Source organism: Erinaceus europaeus, chromosome 2 (genome assembly GCF_950295315.1).
Source record: "Erinaceus europaeus chromosome 2, mEriEur2.1, whole genome shotgun sequence".
Lineage (NCBI taxonomy): Eukaryota > Metazoa > Chordata > Mammalia > Eulipotyphla > Erinaceidae > Erinaceus > Erinaceus europaeus.
In genome coordinates, this window is record NC_080163.1 from 55,017,730 (window position 1) to 55,045,239 (window position 27,510).

At 39.6% G+C, this 27,510-nt stretch overlaps 1 protein-coding gene across 1 annotated transcript in view; it reads right to left on the reverse strand.

Annotated features, from left to right (window-relative positions):
- HTR4 (5-hydroxytryptamine receptor 4) overlaps positions 1-26,707 on the reverse strand; it is a 218,111-nt gene extending 191,404 nt beyond the window's left edge. Inside the window, exons 1-2 of the mRNA XM_060180702.1 lie at positions 26,443-26,707; positions 3,381-3,453 (exon numbers count right to left, since the gene is read on the reverse strand). Of these exons, the coding sequence (XP_060036685.1) occupies positions 3,381-3,406 (26 nt within the window). The 5' untranslated portion in view covers positions 3,407-3,453; positions 26,443-26,707. The remainder of the gene's footprint in view (positions 1-3,380; positions 3,454-26,442) is intronic.
- Positions 26,708-27,510: the final 803 nt, after the last annotated feature.

Genomic DNA, 27,510 nt, shown 5'->3' on the forward strand with positions numbered 1-27,510 from the left:
TCTTTTCAATCACCAGGTTCCAGATGCCACCAGGATGCTGGCTAGGCTTCCCTGGATTGAAGACCCCACCAATGTGTCCTGGAGTTCAGCTTCTCCAGAGACACACCTTACTAGGGAAAGAGAGAGGCAGACTGGGAGTATGGACCGACCAGTCAATGCCCATGTTCAGCGGGGAAGCAATTACTGAAGCCAGACCTTCTACCTTCTGCAACCCTCAACGACCCTGGGTCCATGCTCCCAGAGGGCTAGAGAATGGGAAAGGTACCATGGGAGGGGGTGGGTTATGGGGATTGGGTGGTGGGAATTGTGTGGAGTTGTACCCCTCCTACCTTATGTTTTTGTTCACTAATCCTTTCTTAAATAAAAAATTTAAAAAATATATATATATATATTAAAGTAAAATAAAATAAAATCTTGGTCGGGGCTAAAGCTCTCCCTCAGTAGATTACAGTTAATACAGTGTATGTGACTGTGCATTATAATCACTTTCTTACATCTTTAGTAATGTATTGATATTATTTTATAATACTATTTTTATATTGGGTGGAGTATTGAAGAAATATTTAGGGAACCTAGTGGGGGCTGTACTGTTATAAAGAAGACTGAGAAATGTTATGCATCTACAAACTATTTACTGTCAAATGTAAAACATTAATTAATTAACCATTAAAATGTATTTACTGTCAAATGTAAAACATTAATTCCAAAATAAATAAATTTTAAAAAAACAAACAAACATGGTTTTCTAGGACCTAATCATTTGCATAGTACCCCTGTGTTTTTTCACATTCATTTACTAATGTTTCCAAATTGCATAATACTTTTCTTGACATAAATTTACTCTTTAAAATAATTTTTGCACACAGCAGCATTGGTTCACACTGTGTATGTTACTGTATAAGTTACACATGCAGAGCAAGGCAAGTCAACATATGTAAACACAACAACATGTATGCCACAAAAGTCAAGTTTCTAGTCAATACTATACATAGACTCAACCCCCTTTTATCCATTTCATCCCCCACCATCTTCTTCCCCTCTAAGTAAATTTCACATTTAAAATGAATGTATTTTAAAATTAAGCCTTATTTTTGCAAATGGCAAATAGTATTGTTCATCACAACAAACTTGTGTTGAAATAAATATTTACTTAAAACTACAAATGACCCCAAATCATTACAGAGTATTATTGGTCTGTGTATACAATTTGAGAATATATAAGCTTAAGAAATGTCCCTTATTGTGGACACTGAGAGACTGTACTGAGGAGGAAATGGGTGGAAAGTCTGTGGCATTTTCATGTTGCTAACTTTGTGGGTATAACGGGGGTGTGGATGAAGATGAGCATATGTTGGTGAGATCAGGTTAGAAACTCAACAGAGGGGACTGTCCAGAGACAAGATCTGGGGAGTGATAGCATCTATAGCTACAGGAAAGATATCTAATGTTCATTTGATTGAATTGTCCTCTGCTGTTAGAATGTAGTGTTATTATAAATAAATTTTGAAAATCTAGAAATGCTAGGAATCATAAAATCTAAACTATCAGAAAAGAAGTGCTAATCCAGTTTGATAGTGTCTGAGACTTAAAACAATTTCATGATTTATCACAATTAATATTGCTCGCTTTTGACCGTATAATTTACAAAAAAAGAATTGAAATCTCTAGATTCCACTATACTTCTTCTGGGAAGATAATACCATAAACTTTTAGAGGAAAATAAAACATATCACACTAGCCTAAAAAATATGTGTTTCCTTTCTTAAATTAAAAATTTAAATAAAAAAAAAAAACAATTATAAAAAAAAAATATATGTGTTAAAGTCCCAAGACTGCACCAAGTTAACATGTTGTATAAGTACAAAGTCTACAATTCTTCTATTGAGAACATAAAATGTTTTATTGCTAAATATACAGAGTCCTTTTGCATAGCTTGATGTACTGAAATAAGCCTATTTGAAGTAAATGAATCAGCAATGACTGGTGGCTTATCAACAGCTCTTTATTAAGTACTCACTTCATGCCAGGGATCCTACATGAGACACATTCAACCCTTAAGGAATTTCTACATTCGTGTGATAGTATATCTTTGTAGTTTGATTCACATTATACTATTACTTCTGTCAAAATGCTTCACATTTCCCTTTTGTCACAGCATTCTACAGTGGCCCAGAAGCTTGCTTTTCTTTCTTTTTTTTTTTTTCTTTTTTATTTAAGAAAAGATTAATTAACAAAACCATAGGGTAGGAGGGGTACAACTCCACACAATTCCCACCACCCAATCTCCATATCCCACCCCCTCCCCTGATAGCTTTCCCATTCTCTGTCCCTCTGGGAGCATGGACCCAGGGTCATTGTGGGTTGTAGAAGGTGGAAGGTCTGGCTTCTGTAATTGCTTCCCCGCTGAACAGGGGCGTTGACTGGTTGGTCCATACTCCCAGAAAGAGGCAGACTGGGAGAAGCTTGCTTTTCTACAGGTCTCAAGAAAGAGAAAGAGTTCCTATGATTGCATACACAACGTATTTTTTAGAATCTCTCCCAGCTATGGTATCTATGGGTAGTCCTCAGCCTCGCATTCTAAAAAAATAAAGTTTAATTCTTATTAAATACCATTTTCTTTCTGCACTATTTGGTTGTGCCAAATAAAATGCAGCATGCCTTTAAAGAAAAAAAAAAGTTGTCTGGGAGGTAGCACAGTGGATAAGGCAATGGACTCTCAAGCATGAGGTCCTAAGTTTGATCCCTGGCAGCACATGTACCAGAATGATGTCTGGTTCTTTCTCTCTCCTATCATTTCTCATGAATAAATAAATAAATAAAATCTGAAAAAAAAACTTCCCTGTGAGATATACTACTAGTTAATCTTCAAGGGTCGCAGGAAATTATAGTAACATAAAACAAAAGCCATTTAACTTTGTTTAATCATACCGAATACATTCATCATGTCACATAATCGAATGATCTAGTTGAAAACAGAAGTAAGTAAACTTACACCCCGTAATAATAATCTATTGAGTTATACATTTACAATTTAGGTGTACTGATAAATGTCAATTATTTCCCCCCATCTAAATACATCTTTCTTCCTGTTATGGATGGTAATATATATTCATGTATCCTCTGTTTTCATGTACCACCATCTCCTATAGTGCAGATTTTTAGTGTAAGCATTTAGACAAATTTATAGGCAATGTTTATTATTTATGCAGAAATGAGAAAAACTAGTAAACAGGCATTACCATATTCCTGACCATATATGAAATGTTTGAAGGCAATCCATATCCATTGGCTTTATATTTTTATCATAACAGGTTTTCTGGAGACTGTATAGTATCAATGACCACAGTTTACAGCACAATAGGTATAGAAATGTAACATACCTCACATTAGCATCAAGTTCGTCCATTACAGGAAATAGGCATGAGTGAGTTGGTTTTCAGTGCCCACAGGGTCCTAATATGGAGAATAAAATAACATTCAGATAAAAAGGTAATACAGAAAAATAAAAGTTCTTATTACTTAAAAAGATGCCGAATAATCATAGCTTCCTATTTATATCTGGAGCAGAAATCAATTGGCATACTCAGTTATGGCACAGTTGCGTGTTATATAGATTTCTTTACATTTTATTGATCTCCTGAAGAGTAAAACATTCAGGTACTTATTACTCCATGGTAATTTGTTTACTTATTTTTTTCTTTTTACTCCCATGAGGATTTTCAAGTTCTCTTTAAAAATCATTTTTTGAAGGGTGGGAAATCACATAACCCTTTGAGAACCTAATAAATGCTTAAGACATCTACAGTCAGAAAAAAATAAAAAGAGATATGTATGCACATTCAAATGTGATCTTATGGAAGACTGTGATTATTTGAAGGCCATTCATGAATCTAGGCTAAGAATTTCCAAAGGTGAGTTGGATTTCAAACTACCAAAAGTATCTCTTATATACTTTATTTTTTGAAATTTATTAAATTACCTTTGTTTATTGGAGCTGGCCAGAAATCAAGAGGAAAGGGGTAGACAGAGAGGGAGAGAGACCAAGAGATACCTGCAACCCTACTTCACCACTCGTAAAACTTTCCCTCTGCAGCTGGAGACCAGGGGCTCCCACCCAGGTCCTTGCGCACTGTAACAGGTGCACTCAATCAGGTTCACCTTATCCCTTCTCTTACATAGTTTATATATACTTTATGGCCAGGTACTCAACCATCTCAGCTAAATCAACTCTCTAAACTTAACTGTGTAATTATTTTTTTTAAAGAGCCTTATCCCACAAGTAGTAAATCTGACAATGTTGGAAGAGAAAACACTGTTTTTATTCTGGGCTTGCCCTAAGCAAAAGCCTTTTTTTCTTTCTGAGTTATCATACACTTCTCACTAAACAGAAGGGACTGAGAGAGATGATTTCTGGGTTCACTTCCAACTCTGCAATGCTATAATTCCATCTGCTAGTTTTCTAATCAGATCTTACCAAGAAGAAACTGAATCTGGTCATCTACATAACAGAACCATAAAACTCAGCCTGAGCCTTTGTATACCTTGGTCAATGTGGGGCAAATACATATGCCTGGCAGCCAGGAAAGTAATGACAGATCACCAGAATAGAAGGATTGTTCCATGTTTTTTCAATATTTGTTCTTCAGAGACTCTAATATTAACTTCTAATTCCCAGGGGGCATTTCAGAGTCAGGGAAAGCTATGTGGACAAGACTTGATATGCAAGACTCTGACCCCCTACTCTAACTTCAAGTAAAGTGACTCCACTTTTATCAATTCTATATTTTCAATCTGGATTAATCTTTTATTTGAAATATTAAATATAAGGCTCTGTTGACTTGGCAGGGTTCCATCTTCTTTCCTTCTTTTTGTAAAATCACATCCACTTTGTTTAGTCACTGACAATATATTCATACACAGTTGTAGCTCTAATGTAAGCCTTTCCAAGACTCAGATGTTCTGTATGACATCTTAATTCACAGGACTTAAAAACATGTCAAACTTAACTCTTCATTTCCTACCCAAACAACAAAACTGCTCCTCCCTACTGCAACCCCTCTCAGTCAATGGCTCCAGAAACTTCATGGTCATTTGGACCAGGTAACTTGATTTTACTCTCACATTCTAAAACTACCAGAAAACGTATTCTCTCTACTTGAAAAAAAAATGACTTTTTTTTGAAAGCCAAAGACAGGTTTATTGGAAGGAAAGCTGAGTGACTGGAAACAAAAGGGTCAGACTGGAAGCAGTGGACAAGGGTCCAGGCTGGTACTCTATACTACTGACCAGCAGATTTTTTTTCTTTATTTGGGGTGGTGATTAATGGTTTATAGTTGACAATAAAATACAGTAGTTTGTGCATGTGTAACATTTCTCAGTTTTCCATATAACAATTCAACCCTCTCTAGGTCCTCCTCTGCCATCATGTTCCAGGACCTGGACCCTTCTCCCCCTTCCAGCCCACCCCAGTGTCTTTTACTTTGATGCAATACACTAAACCCAGTCAAAGTTCCAGTTTCATTTTCTTATTTTCAACTTCTCTTTTTAAATTATTATTAATATTTTAGTAATGATTGATGAGACTCTTGTATAAGAGGAGTACAATTCATAAAATTCCTAACACCAGAGGCCATATCCCATCCCTTCCATTGAAAGCTTCCCTATTATTTATCCCTCTGGGAGTATGGACCCTGTAATTGCTGGATTCTGTAATTGCTTCTCTGCTGGGCATGGAAGCAAAAACACCCATCCAAAAAGGTTTGTGTGCATCGATGTTCATAGCAGCACAATTTGTAATAGTCAAAATCTGGAAGCAACACAGGTGTCCAACAACAGATGAATGGCTGACAAAGTTGTAGTGTATATATAGACGCAATGAAAACTACTCAGCTATTAAAAATGGTGATTTCTCTTTCTTCACCTCATCTTAGATGGAACTTGAAGGAATCATTTTAAGTGAGATAAGTCAGAAAAAGAAGGATGAATATGAAATGATTTCACTCATAGACAGAAGTTGAAATATACTACTAGGACACCAACCTGCCTTTCCTGGGCAGACAATCTCACCAATGTGTCCTAGAACTCCATCTCCCCCAGAATGACCTCTTAATTTGATCTTTTCTCATAAGTTTCAAAATATGCATTCTGGGCCAAGCAACCAATCAGCTTTCCCTGGAAAATAGCCACTCCTTCCTAACCAATGTTCTACTTGCTCCATAGTCATTTCTCTCCACAGTAGACAGCATACTATTTTTTATTGCAATTCAGGTTATTTCTCACCTGCACAAAATTCTAGCAGTTTCTTGTTACAAACTCCCTATCATGGCCAGCGAGGCCCTGCATAATCTAGCCATAACTCCTGTCCAATATCAACTTCAGTCCTACACTGTCACCTCACTGCCCTTTAGTTCATGGATTGTACTGTTTTCCTTCATTTTCTCGTCTTTTTGCATAATCATTGTACTGTCTCCATAGCCCTGATTTATTTTTTATTATTAGTGATTAAATAATGACTGACAAGAGGTGTATAATCCCATACAATTCCCGCCACCAGAGCTCCGTATCCCCAACCTTCCACTGGAAGGTTCCCTATTTTTTTTCCCCTCTGGAAGTATGGATCAAAGATCTTTATGGAGTGTAGAAGGTGGGAGGTCTGACTTCTGTAATTGCTTTTCTGCTGCACATGGACATGGACATTGACAGGTTGATCCATATCCCCAGGCTGTTTCTAGCTTTCCCTAGTGAGATAGGGCTCTAGGGAGGTGAGATCCTGGAACTTCTTATTTATCCAACAACACCAATTCTTTTTCTTTTTTTCATTTCTCACCTCAGACCAGTTTGGCCTGCAGTCACCATTTGCAACTAAAAGAATACTGAGTATCATATGAAAAAAAATTCAAATTAGTACTTGTATAGAGATTAGAAGGAAGAACAAAAATTAAAAACTAGCTAAAGTTCATCAGGGCAACTACATCTGAAAGTGTCACAATATGGGTTAAAATCTTATATACTCCCAGCATAATGCATGGTTATATTTTGCTCATCAAAATCCAGTGAGAAAAATTAAAAATGACTACCATAGCACTAGTCAGTGAAGAAAGCATACATTTCTCCAGAGAAAGGACTAGAAACAGAAGACAAGTTGGTGATTAGTACCTATTCTGATTTGATTAACCAATTACAGTTCTCAATTTTCTGCTGTGCTCACCAGGGATAACTCATCAGAGCCATGATTAGAGAGACTCCTCTTGTTGGAAAGATTGCAACAGGGAGAGACATGTGCAAGGAGCCCATAATTTTATATTGCTTACTTATATTTTGAGTTTCTTAATAAAACATTACTTAGGTAATTACAAACATAAATCAACTGAAGGCATCTTGCATACTCAGGTACAAGTTGTATCAATTCTAAAAGCTTTGCCAATTCGAAATTTGATTAGGTCGTGTGTGTTTGTATGTGTGTGTGTGTGTGTGTGTGTGTTAATGATAGTCTTGCTGTATCCTACCATCTAGTTTAAGAGACAAAGAATGGTATCTTCTCTATTCATTTTCTTTTAAGGAAATAGTTTTAGAATATTCAAACAAGAAAACGAGATTCACAAGTCTTGGGGTAGGGATGGGAGAGGGAATCAAACAAATTCTTTCACCACATAAGATACAAATGAAGGTTTTCATAGTCTTAAGAACTAGAACCAACTTAAGTGTCCAACTTATCTGTCACCAAAGTGACAATATGCTGCAAAGCTACAGCAATATAGAAATTTATTAGATTTACGGTAGTTCCTTTTCCTTGCTGAATAGATACATTCAGACTCTAACCTTCCCATAAAAAGGAGAGTGGAGGGCAGGAGTAGATAGGATAATGGTCATGCAAAGAGACTGTCATGTGTGAGGCTCCAAGGTCCCAGATTCAATCTCCTTCCCCACCCCTCCTCACCACCATAACCATAAACCAGAGCTGAGTAGTGCTATGGTTAAATAAAAAGTATTAATAATAATAAAACAATAAGGGGGTGAAGGAGTGGAGGAAAAGAAGTAGATTACATATCCATATATTGTGCCACCCAATGATGGTTCCAAAGCCTAATTTTCCAGTTTACAAAGTATAAATAACCAAAGAGACAACCTAAAAGGTAAATGCACCCTCCCTAACTTTCCCTTTGTTCTTTGACTCAGAATACTTGGAAAGTTTTCTATAGAACAGTTGTTAATGGTTAACAAAAAGTGTGGAGTTGCATGTCTATTATGGGAAGTGTGAGCACAGGGCTCACCTGTTAAATGGTCTTGCTTATTGAAATGAAAGAGCCACACAGTTTGGTATAGTGCCAAAATCTGACAACTGTGGGCTCTGTCAAACCTCTACTTGCCTTTCTGTGCTTTTTTTTTCTTTTCTTTTGTTTTCATTGCATGAATAGATATTCATGCATAATTGCACAAAGTGAACATATTTATTTATAGAGTATGTCTCCATGAGTTATATTTCTGTATCAACAGGCATATTCCATTACCTTTGTTAGGGATAAGTGTAAGAAATAAATAAGACATAATTTATCTGTACAACCACTAACCTAATGAAAGGAACACTAAACCAAGAGTTGCTGGCTTGTTTTCTCAGTTTGATCCTGTTATTATTTCTTTGTTTCTAAGCAAGTCATTTAAACAGGTAGAGACTGAATTTCCTTAAGTGAAGAAAGTGACTTTGATGACTGATGATGGAAATCTTAGTATTGTGATAACTCAGCTTCTTCCTCTTCATACTCCAGAAAAAAGATCAATTAATTTCTATTATTACTCAATAAAAAATAGATGTAATGGGGCCAATAAGTTTGCTCACCTGAGAGGGTACCTCCTTTTTCATGCTGTGACCCAGGTTCAAATCCCTGGTTCACTACATGGAAGTAATTCCTAACTTGGGACAACCTTCATTGCCAGTTTCCTTCTCTCTCTCTCTCTCTCTCTCTCTCTCTCTCTTTCTCTCTCACTTTCACATAGCTGTCTTGGAGCAGTGAAGCCTCATTAATGACAATAAGTAAATAAATAATTAAGTACAGATGTGAGCTCAGTTCACATAGACTATTAAATAAAGCCTACATCTACTGAACACTATCACAGGCATTTTTGAACAATTGAACAACAACAACAACAACAAAGAGCAATGCACTTTGTATTCAAGTAGAGCCAGACATTTGGTAAAAGTTAATTATTAAAATGCTTGTTGCAGCCCTCATTATCTCAGTGTCGTAACTGCTACGGATCAGATATTTCAAAACCCTATTTAAGCAGGAGCAAACACATAAGCATTCTTCCAGATAGTCTGCTACATCTTGACTTCCTAGTAAACTTTCCTGTGAAGGTTATTCTTAGATTATCTGAAAAAATGACAACTTTAAATTTTCAAAAAGTATGGTGGGGGGAGCCTTTTCCTCTCTGGCTACTACCTGGACTTCATTTTCTATTTAATAAAATTTGTAGAATACTGTTTCAGAAAATTATTTTTGCTTCTATCAGTCGATACACGCCACTTAAAAACTGTCTCTGCCAATCAATTTTGAATTAAGATAGCATAAACTTTGTTTATATATAGATCTAAACAGATGTCATGAAGTGAAAATATGGACAAATATGGACAAGTCATTTTTAAAAAGACGTGTCCCAAAGAGCTGGTCTTTCTTTCATTTGCAAGTGCCTCTTTCCAGGGCTGGTAGTCAAAGTACCATTTCTGCTAAATAATCTAGAAAGATTTAGTTAAGTTATGAATAAAAGCTGTAGCTACTTCCTTCCCATAACTCAAAATCCATGCAAATGCCAATTCAGGTACACTTAAGTGACTATTAATTGACTATCAGGATGTAAATGTTCTTTTTCAAAAGATCTAAGACAATATTTTTTTCCTGGGCAAATAAACATTTCTCAGCTGGTGAGTTTAGCACCTTTATTAAAATTAGAAAAGAAAAAAAACCTGCTACTGGAAAAAAGCCCTCAACCAAATTTAAGAGACACAATTGATCGTTTGAGGAAAAGAATGAATTAGCATTGGATTGAATACATCTTGAGTATTTCTAGAAATCAGTATTTTTAATGGCAGATATCTTTTTTCTTCCAAAGAATATGATGAAGAGTACAAGGTTATAAGAAAACACATCCAATAAGATATAGACCCAAATATTTCTTGGAGGAAAAATAAAAGAAGATTCAGGGTTTCTATTTTTATTTTTGCTTCATTTTAAAAATGTTATCTAAGTAGGCATCTGTGTATAGATTTAATTTTCTTTTTTTAATTCACTTTTCTTTGTTTCTAAATATTAATTTGATAGAGACAGAGAAATTGAGAAGGGTTGGGGATAGCTAAGGAAAGAGAAAGAGAAACACCTGAGGCACTGCTTCACCACTAGTGAGGCTTCCTCCTTGCAGGTGGAGAATTGAACTTGGGTCCTTGAGCATTGTAACATGTGTACTCAACCAGCTGCACCACTACTGGCTGCCAGATTTACTTTACTGATCACTTGTCTTATTTCAGATTTGACCATAGTTTCTATGCTGTAAGAGACATGATCAGTAAGCATTTGTCTAGTGAACCATAATATGAAAAATTCTACTTGATACTTTGAGAAACAATTAGCCTATTGGTATGTCCAAAGGAAAGGTGAGTGGGAATCTCAAAGAGAATTTGATACTAGGAGGTAGACCAGCCAGCTGTGTAGCTACTGACCTGTGTGCCTTGACAAGCAGCATGGTCAACCTCAGTGGGAGGTTCAAACAGAAGCCAGAAAACCATTAGTCACGTTTGAAGAGAAGAAGCAAGACTAGGATGGCTCTGAATTTTGATGAAATCCAGGAATGCATTACAAACGAAGCTAAATAAGAGGCTGTTTATTATAGAGCAGTGGTTCTCAAGTTTAAGCATGCCTAAGAATCACCTGGAGGCTCGTTAAAACACAGTGCCTGAGCTCTACTCCTGACTTTCTGATTCAGTAGGTTTTGAGTTGAAAATTTGCATTTCTAACGAGTTGTTAGGTACTACTGATGCTGCTCCTCTGGGGTCACTCTTAAACATAAAACATCCATTCCCAAAGTGTGGTTCTCTTGCCACTGAAGAAAACATATGATATTAGGCAGTAAGTGGATAGAGCATTAAGTACATCAAATCAAGGTGGAAAATGGGTTCTTTTGATTTTCTGTTTTAATCACTGTTATTTACATTGAAGAAAAGGATGCGAATAAGTGTTAGATGATCTTTGAAACCTCAATATTTGATCATCTATCTTATATAGTAAAAAAAAGAACAGGACTCTGGCTCACAATCTTTTGTAAAAAGCACTGTGATCTGATTCTTCTCCTCTCCCCAGAGAAGCAGACATAGAAATAAAGATTAAATGTGTATGGTGCATTTAGTAGGTGCAGATAACTGGTACTTAGTGATGACATAGGAACAGAAATGAAAGCAGTGAAAAGGAATATTAATTGTGAAGCCTCTGAAATTTAATCTCAACAGGAAGCTCTAGGAATTGATATAAAACATGCCTCAGAATTTCCTTGGACAATTGCAGAGAGGACTAGGATACTGATACTCCCGCAACTATCATTTATTGTTTAAGGGATACCATGGGGAGATATGAATTCCCAGGCATAGGCACCTCCAGCCGATTGTACTAGTGAGAAGAGTATTCGCAGACTGATAGCAGCCCTCCCTCCAAAATAATGCAGGTTCATTATCGGAAGTCAGAAGAAACGATAGGAAATCTGATCCTGACTTCTCTGGGCAGATGTCCTCACTGATGTGTCCTGGAACCTTGCCTCTCCAGAGCAGAGCAATACTCCACTAAGGAAAGACAGATATGGGTTGGGGGTATGGATCAACCTGCCAATAACCAAGCCTAGTGGGTAAGAAATTATAGAAGCTAGAACTCCCACCTTTTGCACAAAACAATTTTGACCCATACTCCCAGTGGGGGTGAAGTGATAGGAGGAAGAGGATAAAAGGGCTCTGAATTCCAACTCCATCAGGACTTAGAGAGAGAAAAGGAAAAAGAGAACAACATTTGGATGTAGTAATAGGGTTATGTGTACCTTCGAAAGGAAGAGAAGACAGGACCTTTAAAAGAAAAGGACAATTGTATATAGATAGTTGTAGAAATATTAGTTAACCTATACCTGCAACCTTAGGAAAACTACAATGACTTACGAGAAGGGACTGGGGATTCAGAACTCTGGTGGTGAGAACCGTATGGAATTATACTCCTGCTGACATGTAATTTTGTAAATTAATATTAAATCACTAATAAAAATTATTCTTACTCCAGAAAAACAATGGGACATCTGCAAGAAAGTAGAGTCATGACAGTATCTGCCCCGACTATTAAGCTGAGATATGATACATTGGGTTTGTGTGTTGCATTTGTTTTTAGTCAGCTTTGACTTCTTGTAATTGTTACTGGATTACACACACACACATACACACACACACACACACACACACATTTTCTTTTTTCTGACCTAATCTTATTAAGAAAAGGTAATTGAGGGGCCAGGTGGTGATGCACCTGGTTCAGCACACATGTTACAATGCACAAGGACCCAAATTGGAGCCCCCAGTCCCAACCTATAGGAGGAAAGCTTTGAGAGTGGTGAAGCAGTGCTGCAGGTGTCTATCTTTCTCTCTCCCTTTCTATCAACCCCTTCCCTCTCAATTTATGGCTGTCTCTATGAAATAAAGAAAAATAATAAAGACTTTAAAAGAGCAAAACTAATTGATATAAAAAAATCTGTTCAGATGATATCCCAGATGAAATGAAAAAGAAGCAAGAAACATGAAAGTAGTCTTCTAATGAAGGAATATCAGGAAACACTGGCACAGAAGCCTAAGACAGAGGCAGGCATTTTTTTTTCTGTAAAAAAGACATTTAGCAAATATTTTAGGCATTTTGGATCATAAAGTCATCATCACAATTATTCCGTACTGCTGTTGGAGTGTGAAACAGCCATTGACAATACAGAAATAAATGAACATGGCTATTTTCCAATAAAATTTATTTATGGATACCAATTTGGATTTCATATTCTTTTCCCTTGCTACAAAATGAAACTCTTTTGATTTTCTTCTACAGTTAATAAATGGGAAAACTATTCTTAGCCCTCAAGCCTTAGAAAAAGAAGCTACTGGTCAAGTAATTTGCCAAGTCCTTGCACAAATGTTTTATAGCTTCCATGGCTTTACCTACATGTCAGAGATGAGCATTATAAAAACCTCACAAGGCACTGTAAAAATAAATAAGTAAATAAATAAATGAATAAATAAATAAAGAATTTCCAAGCAGGTGCTCAGTGAATTAAGAACATTTCATACCATAATGCCAACCCGACTTCTTTGGACAGAGGACCCCACCATGTATCTTAGAGCCCCACCTCTCCAAATCCCTGCCCCATTGGGGAAAGAGAGGGACAGGCTGGGAATATGGATAGACTTGTCAATGCCTATGTTCAGCAAAGAAGCAATTACAAAAGCCAGACCTCCCATCTTCTGCACCCCACAATGATCCTGGGTCCATTTTCACAGAGCGATAAAGATAAAGAATAAGGAATATATCAAGGGAAGAGATTGGATATGGAGCCCTGGGGGGGTGGCCACTGTATAAAAATGTACCGCTCTTATCCTGTAGTCTTGTCAATATTTCCACTTTATAAATAAATAAAATTTAAAAAGAACATTTCAGTCAGCTCTTATAGCAATGATTGCTTCCATCTTGACAGAGGTTGGGCATTTCCTACTCTGCTTCCCCACAAAGAAAACTCTGCATGTGGGGGTTGAGGTTGGTCTATCTCCTTTACTTTTGGATGTGGTTATAGAAGTTACCTCTGTCTCTCTATCAAGGCTAGGCCTCTAAAGGCTGAACCTGGGAAAACAATGGGTCTTATCATAACCATTGATTTCAGAAGCCTGAAATTGGGAGTAGGCCAAACCAAAACTCACATTCCACTGGAATTAATCCCCCCTCTCCCCAGATTAGAATGTGGACCTTGCAGAATTGTATGCTGTCAACAGCAGTGGTTCACAAACATCAGGGCACTAAACATCTTTTTTTTTTTTTAATTTCACTTTGGGATGCCTCACTCAAAGCATTTCTGAGTCGATTCCTGGAAGTTGCAAATTACTCATGAGAAGCAGTCTGAAAAACACTGCAAGGATGCAGTGCAATCTATCCTGGTGAGCAAATACTTTTGAAACCTCTTTAAAAGGTTTTCCACATCTGTTTAAATCTCTCACCGACTGAAAGACCTGCCAAGAGGAAGGTCTCTGCCAATATATTTGCATCCCCTCTCCTGATCCTTTCTTATTTCTTCCAAAATGCCTGGATTAGAAAATAATTTAGATGGAGCTTTCCTTTAGCTAGCATGTGTAGACTATTGTACCCAATTAAGCGCCATCTCAAAGGACATGGACTTTTAAGGTTAAGATGGAAATTCTCACTTTTTACTTATTAAGATGTTATCCTCCTCCTCCCAACAAAGCAGCTACCCATAATGTTATTTCAATAGTTTCTATTTTTTTAATTCATTTATTGGATAGAGACAGCCAGAAATCAAGAGGTGAGGGAGAGGAAGAGGGAGAGAAACAGAGAGACACTCGCAGCATTGCCTCACCACTCGCAAAGCTTTCCCTCTGCAGGTAGAGACCAGTGCCTTGAGCCTGGGTCCTTGCACATTGTAATACGTGTGCTCAACCAGGTGAGCCACTTCCCAGCCCTCTTCCAATAGTTTCTAACCCAATCTCTTGGGAGGGCGAAGATGAAACTATACCTATAGATTATAGAGGGGCCCACTTAGTATAAGAGAAAAACCCAAGGGCTGGGTTTAGGGGAGTAGGAGAAGAATAACACATTTCTATAGCACATTTGTTGAACAGATACTAAGTTGGGGTTCCCTATTTCCATTGTTCTTCCTGTTTGAATTTTGCTGTGAAGAGAACTATAGTTCTCCTCATTCAACAGATTCAAAAACTGAGAGAGGAAGCTGCCCAAGGCAATGTCTGGGTTTATAGCCCAAACTTTAACCACTTAAAAAATCCTCTTAAGGATCCAGATATCTTTGGACCCTCAATTCAACTTTCCTGTTCTATCTAGTCCTTCCTTTCCCACTCCTCTCTTCCCCTTAACCCTCCTCTTCCCCAACCCCTCCCACTCCCCCTCCTCTCCCCCTTCCCCTCACCTTCTCCTCCTATTCCTCCTCCCCTCCCCTTCCCCTCCTCCCCTTCTGGCTCCTTTCTCTCCTATTCCTTCTTCCCTCCCCTTCCCCTCCTTCCCCCTCCCCTTCTCCCTCCCTTCCTCCTCCTCCTCCCCTTCTCCCTCCCTTCCTCCTCTCCTTCCCCCTCCGCTTCTCCCTCCTTTCCTCCTCTCCTTCCCCCTCCTCTTCTCCCTCCTTTCCTCCTCTCCTTCCCCCTCCTCTTCTCCCTCCCTTCCTCCCCCCTCCCCTTCTCCCTCCCTTCCTCCTCCCCCTCCCCTTCTCCCTTCCTTCCTCCTCCTCTCCTTTCCCCTCCCCTTCTCCCTCCCTTCCTCCTCCCCCTCCCCTTCTCCCTTCCTTCCTCCTCCTCTCCTTTCCCCTCCCCTTCTCCCTCCCTTCCTCCTCCTCCCACTCCTTTTTCTTCTTCCTCTCCTTCTCTCTTTATTTCTCTCTCTCATCATCTCTGGGGTTTCAGTGATGCTGGTTGACTTTTTATTTTATTTTTATTTATAAAAAGGGAACATTGACAAAAACCATAGGATAAGAGGGGTACAACTCCTCACAATTCCCACTACCAGAACTCCATATCCCATGCCCTCCCCTGATAGCTTTTCTATTCTTTATCCCTCAGGGAGTATGGATCCAAGGTCATTGTGGGATGCAGAAGGTGGAAGGTCTGCCTTCTGTAATTGCTTCCCCACTGAATATGAGCACTGACTAGTGGATCTATACTCCCAGCCTGACTATATCTTTCCCTAGTAGGGTGGAGCTCTGGGGAATCAGAGCTCCAGGGCACATTGGTGGGTCATCTGTCCAGGGAAGTCTGTTCATCTTTCATGCTAGCATCCAGAACCTGGTGACTGAAAAGAGAGTTAACATACAAGCCAAAAAAATTGTTGAACAATCATGGACCTAAAGGCTGGAATAGTGCAGATGAAGAGTTGGGGGGAGGTTTTCCGTTCTGTAGACAGCTAGTAAGCATATTTTAGTTATATTCCAAAGGGCCTATGGCTATACTAGTTTTTTTGTTTGTTTCTTTCTTTCTTTGTTTTTCCCTGAGCCTGAAATCTGATATGCAGGTGGATCCAAGTTATTGTCTGGGGAAATGTCGTGGCTGGAAAAGGAACAGAAAGCTGGGTCAGGGAAAAGAGTAGCTCCCTACTATGTGAAAGGTGTATAAATATTGTTGACTGTAAATCCGATCGATTTTATTTGGGGCCCATATTCATCTTAGGAGCCTATGTGACCTCTGCATCTCTGTAGATCTCAGCTCACATTCTGTGGTCATGAGTTCCTACATTCCAAGCTGCCCCTATATTGACCCATCTTCCTCAGGTGTAGCATAGAGTATGTTTTCCATCCTCCCTCTGGAGGATAGAACATTCTCTACTGTTGTTGATCCAAGTTGAGGGCAAGGTCTTATGGGGGGTCTACAAAGGGGTCTATTTTGTTGTTCCTGATATAAATGACTGGTAACAATGGAGAGAGGGATTTATTTGAGTTCTAGGCTCATCATGTCTGTTTGGGAACCTCAGGACTCCCCAAATAGGGCCCCAGCTGATGGGGTAGCCTGATAGTAACTAAAGAGTCACCATTAAAGTATGCCAGTCTCTTGCCCTTATTCAGCTTTTGCAGACCTTGCTTTGCTAAGGTTTGCTTTGGAGTGAGTGAGAGAACTGTAATAGGAAGTAAGTGAGGAGGGTATCTAAGTCTAATTAGATACTATTTCCTTAGGAACTTTATACTGACTCACTGCAGACTATTGTGCACTTTTGCTTTCAGGTATATATTTTTCCCTAGTTTATGGATACATGTGAACATATGCTCTATCTTACGGGACCTGGTCTATATCTAGGTTTTGGGACTTTGTTAGGAAGTGAACTGCCTGGAGTGGAATTAGAGAATACTATGAAAGGAAAGATCGAAACATGGAGAAAGAGGATAGAAACACCTTCAGTACAGTGGGGGCTGGACTCAAACTCAGTCACTTACATAGCAAAGCATTGCTCTAAGTGAACTATTTTGTCAGTCCCAGTTCAATTTTCTTAGCTCCTCAAAATCTATAGAAAGTTTCCTGACATTTGAACTTTTAACCAAGGTTAACATTCTTCTTACCACCATGTGATTCCATGTTCCTCATTCTGTTTCCCTAAGCCACGGGGCTCCAGCTGTTCTGTGTGGTTAAGATATCCAGCACACCTGTCTTGCAGGTCTGCTACCACTCATGGAATTCAAATGAGATAGCACATGTGAACATCCTCTAAACATTGTAAAAAATTATCTAAAATGGTAATTTCCCAGTCTGTCATTTCCATAAGAATACTTTAAGATGTTGAGAAGGAAGAAAGTGTGTATATCTATTTTTAATCATTTGTACTGGACCAGAAGGTGGTATACCCAGTAGAGAACATATGTTATCTTGCACAAGGACCTGAGTTCAAACTCTCACCAGCAGGAAAGAAACTTCATGGACTATCAAACAGTGATGCAGATATCACTCTTTGTGTCTCTCTGTGTGCGTGTGTCTATCTCTCTCAGCTGTTTTTTCTCTGTGTCTCTATCAGGATAAGAATGAAAAAAAAAAAAGCCACTTGAAGTGGTGAACTCATACTACAGGTTCCAAGACCCAGTAATAACCTTAATGGGAAAAAAGTTTCAAAAATCAGATTTTCCAGACAGACAGACTAGATTATAAAGTATGAGTGGTCTGGGAGGTGATGCAATGGATAAAGCATTGGACTCTTGAGCATGAGCTCCCAAGTTCAGTCCCTGGTAGCACATGTTCCAGAGTGATGTCTGGTTATTTATTTCTCTCCTCCTATCTTTCTCATCAATAAACAAATAGACTATTAGTAAATAAATAAAGTATGAGAAAACTGCAAACCTTTGCAGAGCAAGGGAAATGTCACTTCCACTTTTAAAGTAGACTATCATGACTCAGTGTAATGGAAATTTTAGGAGCTAGAGAGTCAAGTGACCAGATATTGTTCATTGTCCTATCATTGACTTTGAATGAACCTTTCTGTCTCTCCTATTGTAGATGAAATGCTGTTTGGCTATTAAGAAAGCTATTTTGAGGGAACTAGGCAGTGGCACATTTAAGTGCACATATCATCATGCAGAAGGACCCAGATTTAAATCTCTACTCCACCTACAGGAGTGGTGAAGCAGGTCTGCAGATATATATCTTCTCTCTCTCCTTTTTTTTTTTTAATCTCCCCTTCCTTCTCAATTACTCTCTGTACTGTAAAAAAAAAAAAAATGGAAAAAGTGACCACCAGGAGCAGTGGATTCAAAGTGCTGACACCAAGCCCCACCGATAACCCCAGTGGAAATAAAATAAATAAATAAATAAAGTTATTTTGAGATTAACTATTTAATGGTTACTCACCTTCTCATGAGAAATATTGGGAAAGTCATGTCTACATTGACCTCAGTTTTCCAATTATAAAAATACAAATAAGACAGTAATTTATTTCAAAGCCATTCCTAACACAATTTCCCAAACCACACCACTCAAAAATGAGTCCACAGTAACTGTGTTTCTGCTAAGATCTCTTGGCTATAAATGGTTGGGTGAATCATACTTCCTCCTTTAAGAATCTGAACCAAGTCACACTCTTAATAATGTGCCATATTAATGAAAGAAAAGAAGAGAGAAAATAGGAAACCCCTACTCTATGTAGATGATCTGTTCTCATTTTTTTGTGATGTGTAGCACCTCTAATTCCTAAGAAAAGTTCAATTATTGATCTAATAAATTGCATTATTTCTCTTAAATTAATCAGATTAGATTTTCTAATATGTAATTCAGGTTTGAGCCCTGATACTATGGCAACAGAAGAAACCTCAGCTTAGTTATATCTACCTTCCTGTCTGTCTGTCTGTCTGTCTCTCTCTCTCTGTGTGTGTGTGTGTGTCTATCCAATGTTTAAATTGCGTATGTGTGAGGTCTTGGTTAATTCAAAAATTTATATATTAATTTTTAACTGGGGTCAGGGGAAAGTTACATCACTAACCCTTGAACCATTCAAGGATAAACTATATATGTAGCAATACAATTAGCTTTCTATGTATTACAAGTTTTCTTAAAATTTGAAGATACTGGATTCTTCATCTGTAAAGAGAAGAAGTGCCTCTTCCCTCAGGGATTGATATAAAAATTACTATGACTAATTTAAACAATATTTAAATTTTAGTTTCAAATCACTAATTCTTTCTATACAAGTACTTGGAGCTACCCTGTTTAAGCAGAGGATATGCATTCATGCAAAGAAAAAACAGACACCCATTGAAATAAGCAATGTGTTGGTTGAGTCTTTCTTTTGGTCTTTGCATAGTTATTGCTAGGGCTCAGTGCCCACGTAGTGATGCTACAACTACTGGATGCCTTTTCTTTTCTTTCTCTTTGACAGAAGATAGCAAACAGAAAGGTCTAGACAGGGGAAGGGAGAGAAAGAAAGAGAGAAAATCAGAAAGAAAGAGACACCTGTAGTACTGCTCCACTGCTGTGAAGCTTCCTTTCTTCTGGGAAGTACCAGGGGCTTGAGCCTGACTCCTCTTGCATGATAATATGTGTTCTCTACAGAGTGCACCACCACCTAGTCCCTCAAATTTGATTAAATTTTTTTTTTCTGGGACTGGGAGCCGGTTCACCCAGTAGAGAGTATTATGCTTGTCCATCTGCAAGTGTCTAGAGTTTAAGCCCCAGCACCAAACAGAAGCACCATGGGTGGTCCCAAGGGTGCACTCCATAGATGGTGAAGCACTGTTGTTGTGTCTTTACTCCCTTTTCTCTCTCTCTCTCTCTTTTGTTCTCACTCTTGTTCTCTCACTGTCTCTCATTTCCAATAAAAAGAATGAAAAACCAGCCAGAGAGAAGTGGAATTTCACATGTATGTGACCCAGTTGCCACATAATATAAACAATAAACAAACAAGAAAAATTACTTCTGATTTGTATTTTTTTAATGTGATCAGTCACACACAAATGTTCTCACTTGAGTTCCTGCTGAATTTCTTCATTGCATCAACATTTGTTTGAAAGAGAAAGAAGCACAACACAACTACACGGAAAACAAAAATTAGACACACAAATAACATAACTTTCTTAATCTCAGCGCCACTAGTCAGAAATTATCTGGAAGTAGGGAGTCTGGCGGTAGCACAGCAGGTTAAGTGCCAGTGGCGCCAAGCACAAGGACCAGTGTAAGGATCCCGGTTCCAGCCCCCGCCTCTCCACCTGCAGGGGAGTCGCTTCACAAGTGGTGAAGCAGGTCTGCAGGTGTCTTTCTCTCCCTCTCTGTCTTCCCCTCCTGCCTCCATTTCTCTCTGTCCTATACAACAAAGACAACAATAATAACTACAACAATAAAACAACAAGGGCAACAAAAGGGAAGAAATAAACATTTAAAAATATGTTAAAACAAGAATTTATCTGGAAGTAAACAAGATTTTAAAGGATCTGATGGAATTATTGTGTGAGTGATGAGGGATTTTATCTTCCAAATTGAGGCAGGAGAGGGCGGGGATAAAGAGATCTCAGGTCAGAATTAGTCCAACCTATGAGGAACTACAGCTAGGAACAATAAAAGTTTTATCTCAAGTTCAAAATGAGAAAGAAAGCAGAGATATTTAGTGATATTCCAACTAGTCCCTGTTAGTTACTGAAGTTTTAATCTTGCTGTGTCTACTGACTCTAATTTTCAAATTCAAATATTTGGTTATTTTTCAAATCAGTTTTTAAATTTTATTTAATTTTATAGGACAGAGATAAATTTAGAGGAAGGGGATAGAGGGAGAGGGAAAGGAAGAGGGAGAGAGGAAGAGGGGGAGAGAGAGAGAGACCTGCAGCACTGCTGGTGGGGACTAGGGACTTGAACCTGTGTCCTTGTGCATTATAACATATGCACTTAACCAGGTGCATCACCACCTGGCTCCAAAAATATATTTTTAAATTAAATTAAATTATAAGACTTAACCAGACCATTCTGAAAACCTGGTTTCCAAACCACAGCACATCACTTCAGAGTCTGTTAGAAACAGAAATTCTCAGACTCCAACCCAGAAACAGTGAATTTGAAACTCAGGGGTGAGGACCAGATATCTGTGTTTGAATGGATCCTGTAAGTGATTCTGATCTACACCAAAACTTGAGAACCACTGTCCAAACTGAGCTGTGAAGACTTGCTGATACAGGGCCTGAGAGCAAATAGTCAGCCTTCTTAGGACTTGTCTTGAATCTTTCAGTTCATTAGTAATCAGTTAGGTGGACATACTTACTCTGCTAATACTTAGGGTTTATTTGATGGTTGCTAGCATTGTACTTATAGTTTCCTCTATCCAAAGCACTATCATTTACTATGGTTTCAACAATATAAAAGCAGCATGAAGAATGAAAGCCCAGGGCCGAGGAGACTATAGAAGGAAGAAATTGAAACTATGGCAACTTTAACTTGGTGACAGAAGACATACCTAAAGTTTAGTTAATAGTGAGGACTTACTAGAAAAAAAAAAAAAGTCTCAAAAAGCCAGCATTCCTTTCTTCCTAACACTTTTTCGTAGTTTTCCCACATACGACTACCACTTTCACTCTCTATATGCTTTGGAGCTTTTTCTGAATAATCTAAGCAGTAAAGAGAGGAAAAGAAAAAAAGAATCTGAGAAAAAAATTGCATGATTTTTACTGAGCTTCACCATCAATCTCACATTTCCATCATTCATAGAGGCTAACTTGGTTCTGTAACTAAACTAGATGATGTTTAAGGTCCTTCCCACGAAGTAACAGCAAGACCCCATTCATGGGAGTCAATACTGGGAATTCAGAACATGGATTCTAGTCCTTCAATAGCACACACCCAAAGTTCTGCTCCCGGCTTCACTGCTGAGAAACCTGAACATGTTATTTTACGTAAGTTTGTGTTAACTTATTTCTAAACTTGAGGAAATAATAGTAACTCTTTCTCATGGAATTCTTTTATTTTTCTTTGTTGTCTCTGGCACTTCACCATTCTGGGGTGACTTTTTCAAATAGAGACACACAGAGAGAAAGAAACCCACAGCATAAAGTTTCCTTCAGTGCAGTAGTGGCCAGGCTGGAATGGGAGTCACACACATGGCAAAGCAACACACTATTCAAGTGGGCTCTTTTGCTGACCCTCGTGAGAGATTCCTAATAAAGATTAACCGAGTTCATCCTTGTACAGTATTTAGAACTATTCCTGGCATACATCAAGGCCTGGATTGATGTGATCTACTAGGAAAATTATTATTACTGCTCTGAAATGTTTCTCAGCCTTCAGCAGCAGCATCTTGAACATCACCAGGCATGGAAGCAAGATAGGGAGAAATCAGGCCATCTTCCAGGAAAATGTATGAGCAGTCTAAGTAGGAAGGGGGTGAAAAAAAATCTTGCAACATTAAAAAACAAAACTAAACTGGGAGTCAAACGGTGGCACAGTGGATTAAGCGCATGTGGCGCAAAGTACAAGGACCAGCATAAGGATCCTGGTTCCAGACCCTGCTCCCCACCTGCAGAGGAATTGCTTCACAAGCAGTGAATCAGGTCTGCAGGTGTCTGTCTTTCTCTCCCCTCTCAGTCTTCCTCTCCTCTCTCCATTTCTCTCTGTCCTATCCAAAAACAACAATATCAACGACATCAATAACCACAACAATGCTGAACAACAAGGGCAAAAAGGGAAAATAAATAAATATTTAAAAAGGGGAAAAACTGTTTATTAGAATACTTTGTTATAAGATACTTTCGGAACAAGACTTGTGTTTGATTTGCAACAGTGGCTCTCAATGGAGGAGGGGACTTTCCTTCCCAAAGAGACATTTGGTCATGTCTAGAGATTGATTAATTTATTTTGCTTGTCACATCTGTGGGTGACTACTGGCATTTTTTTAAATATTTATTTTATTTATTTACTCCTTTTTGTTGCCCTTGCTATTTTATTGTTGTAATTATTATTGATGTTGTTGTTGGATAGGACAGAAACAAATGGAGAGAGGAGGGAAGACAGAGAGGGGGAGAGAAAGATAGACACATGCAGACCTGCTTTACCACCTGTGAAGCGACTCCCCTGCAGGTGAGGAGCCGGGGGCTCCAATCGGGATCCTTACACCAATCCTTGCACTTTGCGCCACGTGTGCTTAGCCCGACTCCCAGCTATTGGCATTTAACGGGTACCAAAGAGACTGCTCCAGGCTATGAAGTCTAGAACAGCCCCCTTGTAATTAAAATATATATCTCAAAATCCTGAGTTACATTTTTTTAGCAGTATCATAGATAATTTTGGTACTTGGAGAAAGATAAGAATGGGTGACCTCAAAAAGTCCTTCAGCTTTAATGTCTGATGTATGTAGTAAAAACTCAACAGTAAATCTTAGTCAACTGTGCGCATTCACACTTCTTCCCTTTACCTATTTCCTTTCTCTAAAAACCAGATTATCAATTTTTAAGAGTGGTCAGATATTAAAAGTTGTAAGATGGCGAGTGAGATGTTGATGGCCAAAATAAAGAACATCAATGGCAGTCAGTGAGTCTTAAAATGAGGAGACAAAAACCTTAGAAATATTTTTTCAGACTCAAAAAAAACCTTAGAAATAATCTGGTAACTAATTCTACTTGAAATCTTTCACATCTCACAGTTGAAGAAACTGTGACTTAGAAGGGTGAAGTTACTTGATGTATATCATATAATGTGACAACTATCAAAGAGCCCAGATTTATCCAGAGAACTTGCTACACTTACTAGTCAGACATACAGACATACAGTGATAATATCAAGGACCTCCTCTTGGTATATTTGCTTTTGTTGTTTCAGTGACCACAGACTATACCTGTTCCTAGTTCTGGAAACACTTGAACATAAGACTCATATGATAAGGGAAGGAGAAGAATGTGGATGGAGAGAGTTAGAACTTGATTCAAGATGTATTGAGAGAAACTAGCCCTATCCTGTGTATTGATTAAGTGATAACATTTCTTGTACAGTGGAAGTCACTGATGAGGTAAGAGAAATGAAAAAAAGTGACTTCATATTTCAGATTGGGTGGTTCCAATGATGATGGTGGTGACTCAGTGAAACAGATGGGAAAATCAGTAGGTGGATAAGGGTAGCAGGTTGTCTGTGTTGGTCCAGGTATTGTCCTTCAGCCTGTGAAGCTGGGGAAGGAGATGAGGGAAGTGAACAGTGTCAGGGAGACCCAAAAGAACTTAAATGAAGGGGTCTGGGTGGTAGCACAGCTGACAAAGTGCATGTGGCTTGAAGCACAAGGGCTGGCAAGTTCGAGCTCCCAGCTCCCCACCTGCAAGGGGGTCTCTTCACAAGTGGTGAAGCAGGTCTGCAGGTGTCTACCTTTCTCTCACCCTCTCTGTTTTCCCCTCCTCTCTTGATTTCTCTCTGTCCTATCCAACAATAACAAACAACAACAACAGGCATGGAAAAGATGGCGTCCAGGAGCAGTGGATTCCTATTACAGGCACTGAGCCCCAGCAATAACCCTGGAGGCAGAATAAAAATAAAAATAAAAACTTGAATGAAAAGAATTGTATTCAACTTATTGGCTACAATGCCACTGTGGTCCTCTGAAGGAGCAGTTTCAGGAGTGAAATCACTCAGAGATACTAAGAACACTACTTACTCCTGAACCCTGGACCCTGGAGCTTAATTAATGACTCAGTCAACTGTGTAATGATAATTATAATAAAATGGTTTTTCCACAGGGTGGAGAGAGAAGGATGTAAACACAGGAGAGAGAGTTTAGGAATGCAATGTTAGAAATAGACAAGGTTAAGAATGTCTTGAGAGTGTTGCAAATCCTCTTTAATTTTTACTAATTTTACACACTCATTGTCTTCTAAGTGGAAACTGTTCTATAGACCTCCACAAATCTTATATTTCCCCCCACCACCACCTAACTTTTCTTTTGTTAGTAGGGCACCACATCCATTGTCAATGCCCTTGACTTTTACCACCTGTGTTTGCTGCAGCAGGAAGCGATCTCTCCCTCTATGACACTGAGGCTCCAATCAGGGGACACAAACATTGTGAACCCCCAGGCCCAGTTACCCATAGTTCTGTTACCTAGGGAGTCATCCCATACTAGCATTATCAAGACCAGGAGAGCCACTTAGTCAGTTTCCTTCTCAGAAGCCACCCTTAGTACCTAACAAACCTGTATGCCAAGAGACTTTTTGTTCATTTTAATAGACCAAATGGTAAATCAAGCCAACACATCAAGCTGTTATCACAGGACTCTAGGAAGATGAACTCCTGTCCATCACTCTCCCACCCCTGCCAGCTACCACTTCTCTGTATCAACAGCTACTTCTAAAAGCACTTGACAGCACACCGCCACACACTGGGGAGCAAGCCAAAGGGAAATGCGTCTCCAAGTGGGATGGGGATTCTGTGAAAGGCAACTGCAGGAGGCTGATGCTGCCAGTGACCAAGAGCTTCATGCAGCATGGCGTGCCCACTCCCACCTCTGTGGCCACTTACACACACAGCCACACACTCACTCTAGCCACTCATACCTTGTCACATCCACAGGCCACTAGACATTCTCACACTCTCTGGGCTACACATCCTGGACCATTCATATGTACACACACACACCCCACACGTATCTGGTTACACACGATTAAACATTCTCCTTCTCTCTCTCTCCCTCTCTCTCTTTCTCTCTCCTTCACACACACACACACACACACACACACACACACACACACACACACCCTTTACAAACACAGTCAGTGAACACACAAGTACTTACATACAGGAGTGCAGGGCATTAGTCCATAATCGACAATGGTCCCAAGCTGGAGACGCTTCCTACAGGAGGAGAAGCAGCCAGCCCACCTACACCCCCTACACCAGGAGCAGGCACACAGCCCATCCCTGAAGCAAAGACCGGTCTGGGTCTCTGGAGTCTAGTGCCCCCAAGGCCCCCAGCCCTTGCTGCCGCCCCGCCCCACCGCCAGGCGCGCTGCCCTACCTACCTGCCTCTTAGGGCAAGGGAGCCAGGCACCCCCAGCAGATCCGAGCGGCCACCCCCAGGCAAGGAGCCGAGCTAATGCCTCTGCTGCTGCTGAGCTCCCCTCCGCTGTCAGAGCCCTCCCCGCCGCCCCCTCGGGTGCCGCTCCAGCCCCCGCGCTAAGGAGCCCACGGGGCGCCACACGTGGACCAGGGGTGCGGGATGCAGGACCCCAGCCTCTGCTCACCTGGGCGCGCTGGACATCGTCCCTCTTGCTGGCCAAGCCAGGCTGGCAGGCTCATTAGCACCTCAGCTTTGAAGGTCCTGCTGCCCCCTCCCCCGCCCTGAGCTCCAGGACATCTGGGAACAAACAGGGCTGCAGGCACACTGGGTGGGGAGTGGGTGCAGGGGCCGGTCAGAACAAGTTCATGAGCCTTCCTTGGCCTGAGAGCTACCCATCCCTGAAGGAAGGGAGTGAACCCTGGCTCACTGCAGACTCCTGGGTGACCTTGGGCAAGTTGGTTAACCACTCTGAGTCCACTATTAAAATATAGTAAATATGAAAACTGAAAGCACTTAGAGAGTGTCTGCCAAGGGAAATCTACTTCTGTGTAGTTTACTTCCTTCTAGTGCCTCTGGCTGTATGGGGCCCAGTGATAGTTTGTGAGCAGGGTTCAGAATAAACCGTGGTGCCTTAGACTTCTTCAGACTCGCAGATTTTCTAGATGCAATGTTTTGTCTGCATTTTCATAGACATGATGCCACCAGGTTCTTGTTAGTCCATGATGCCTCCTGAGTCTGGAGGGAGACCATTCCCCAAGTTCAGTCCTCTGTGAGTTTGGATAATATTGCTTACTCAAAGCTTGGTGTTCCTATCTGAGAAACAGAGATTAATCTCCCACTAAGGAAACTCAAGCCCTTGTGTCATTTAGGCCTTATAATACCTGTGAGAAACTATGGCAATATGAGATTACTCTTCAGCACACCTTTTAAAGACCTAAACCTTAAGGGAGTTGTGGTGCAGTGGATAAAGCACTGGACTCTCAAGTATGAGGTCTTGAGTTCAATCCCTAGCAGCACATGTACCAGAGTGATGCCTGCTTCTCTCTCTCCTCCTATATTTCTTTTATTTTTTTATATTTTCCCTTTTTTTATTTTTTATTTAAGAAAGGATTAGTGAAAAAAAGCATAAGGTAGGAGGGGTACAACTCCACACAATTCCCACCACCCAATCCCCATAACCCACCCCCTCCCATGGTAGCTTTCCCATTCTCTATCCCTCTGGGAGCATGGACCCAGGGTCGTTGAGGGTTGC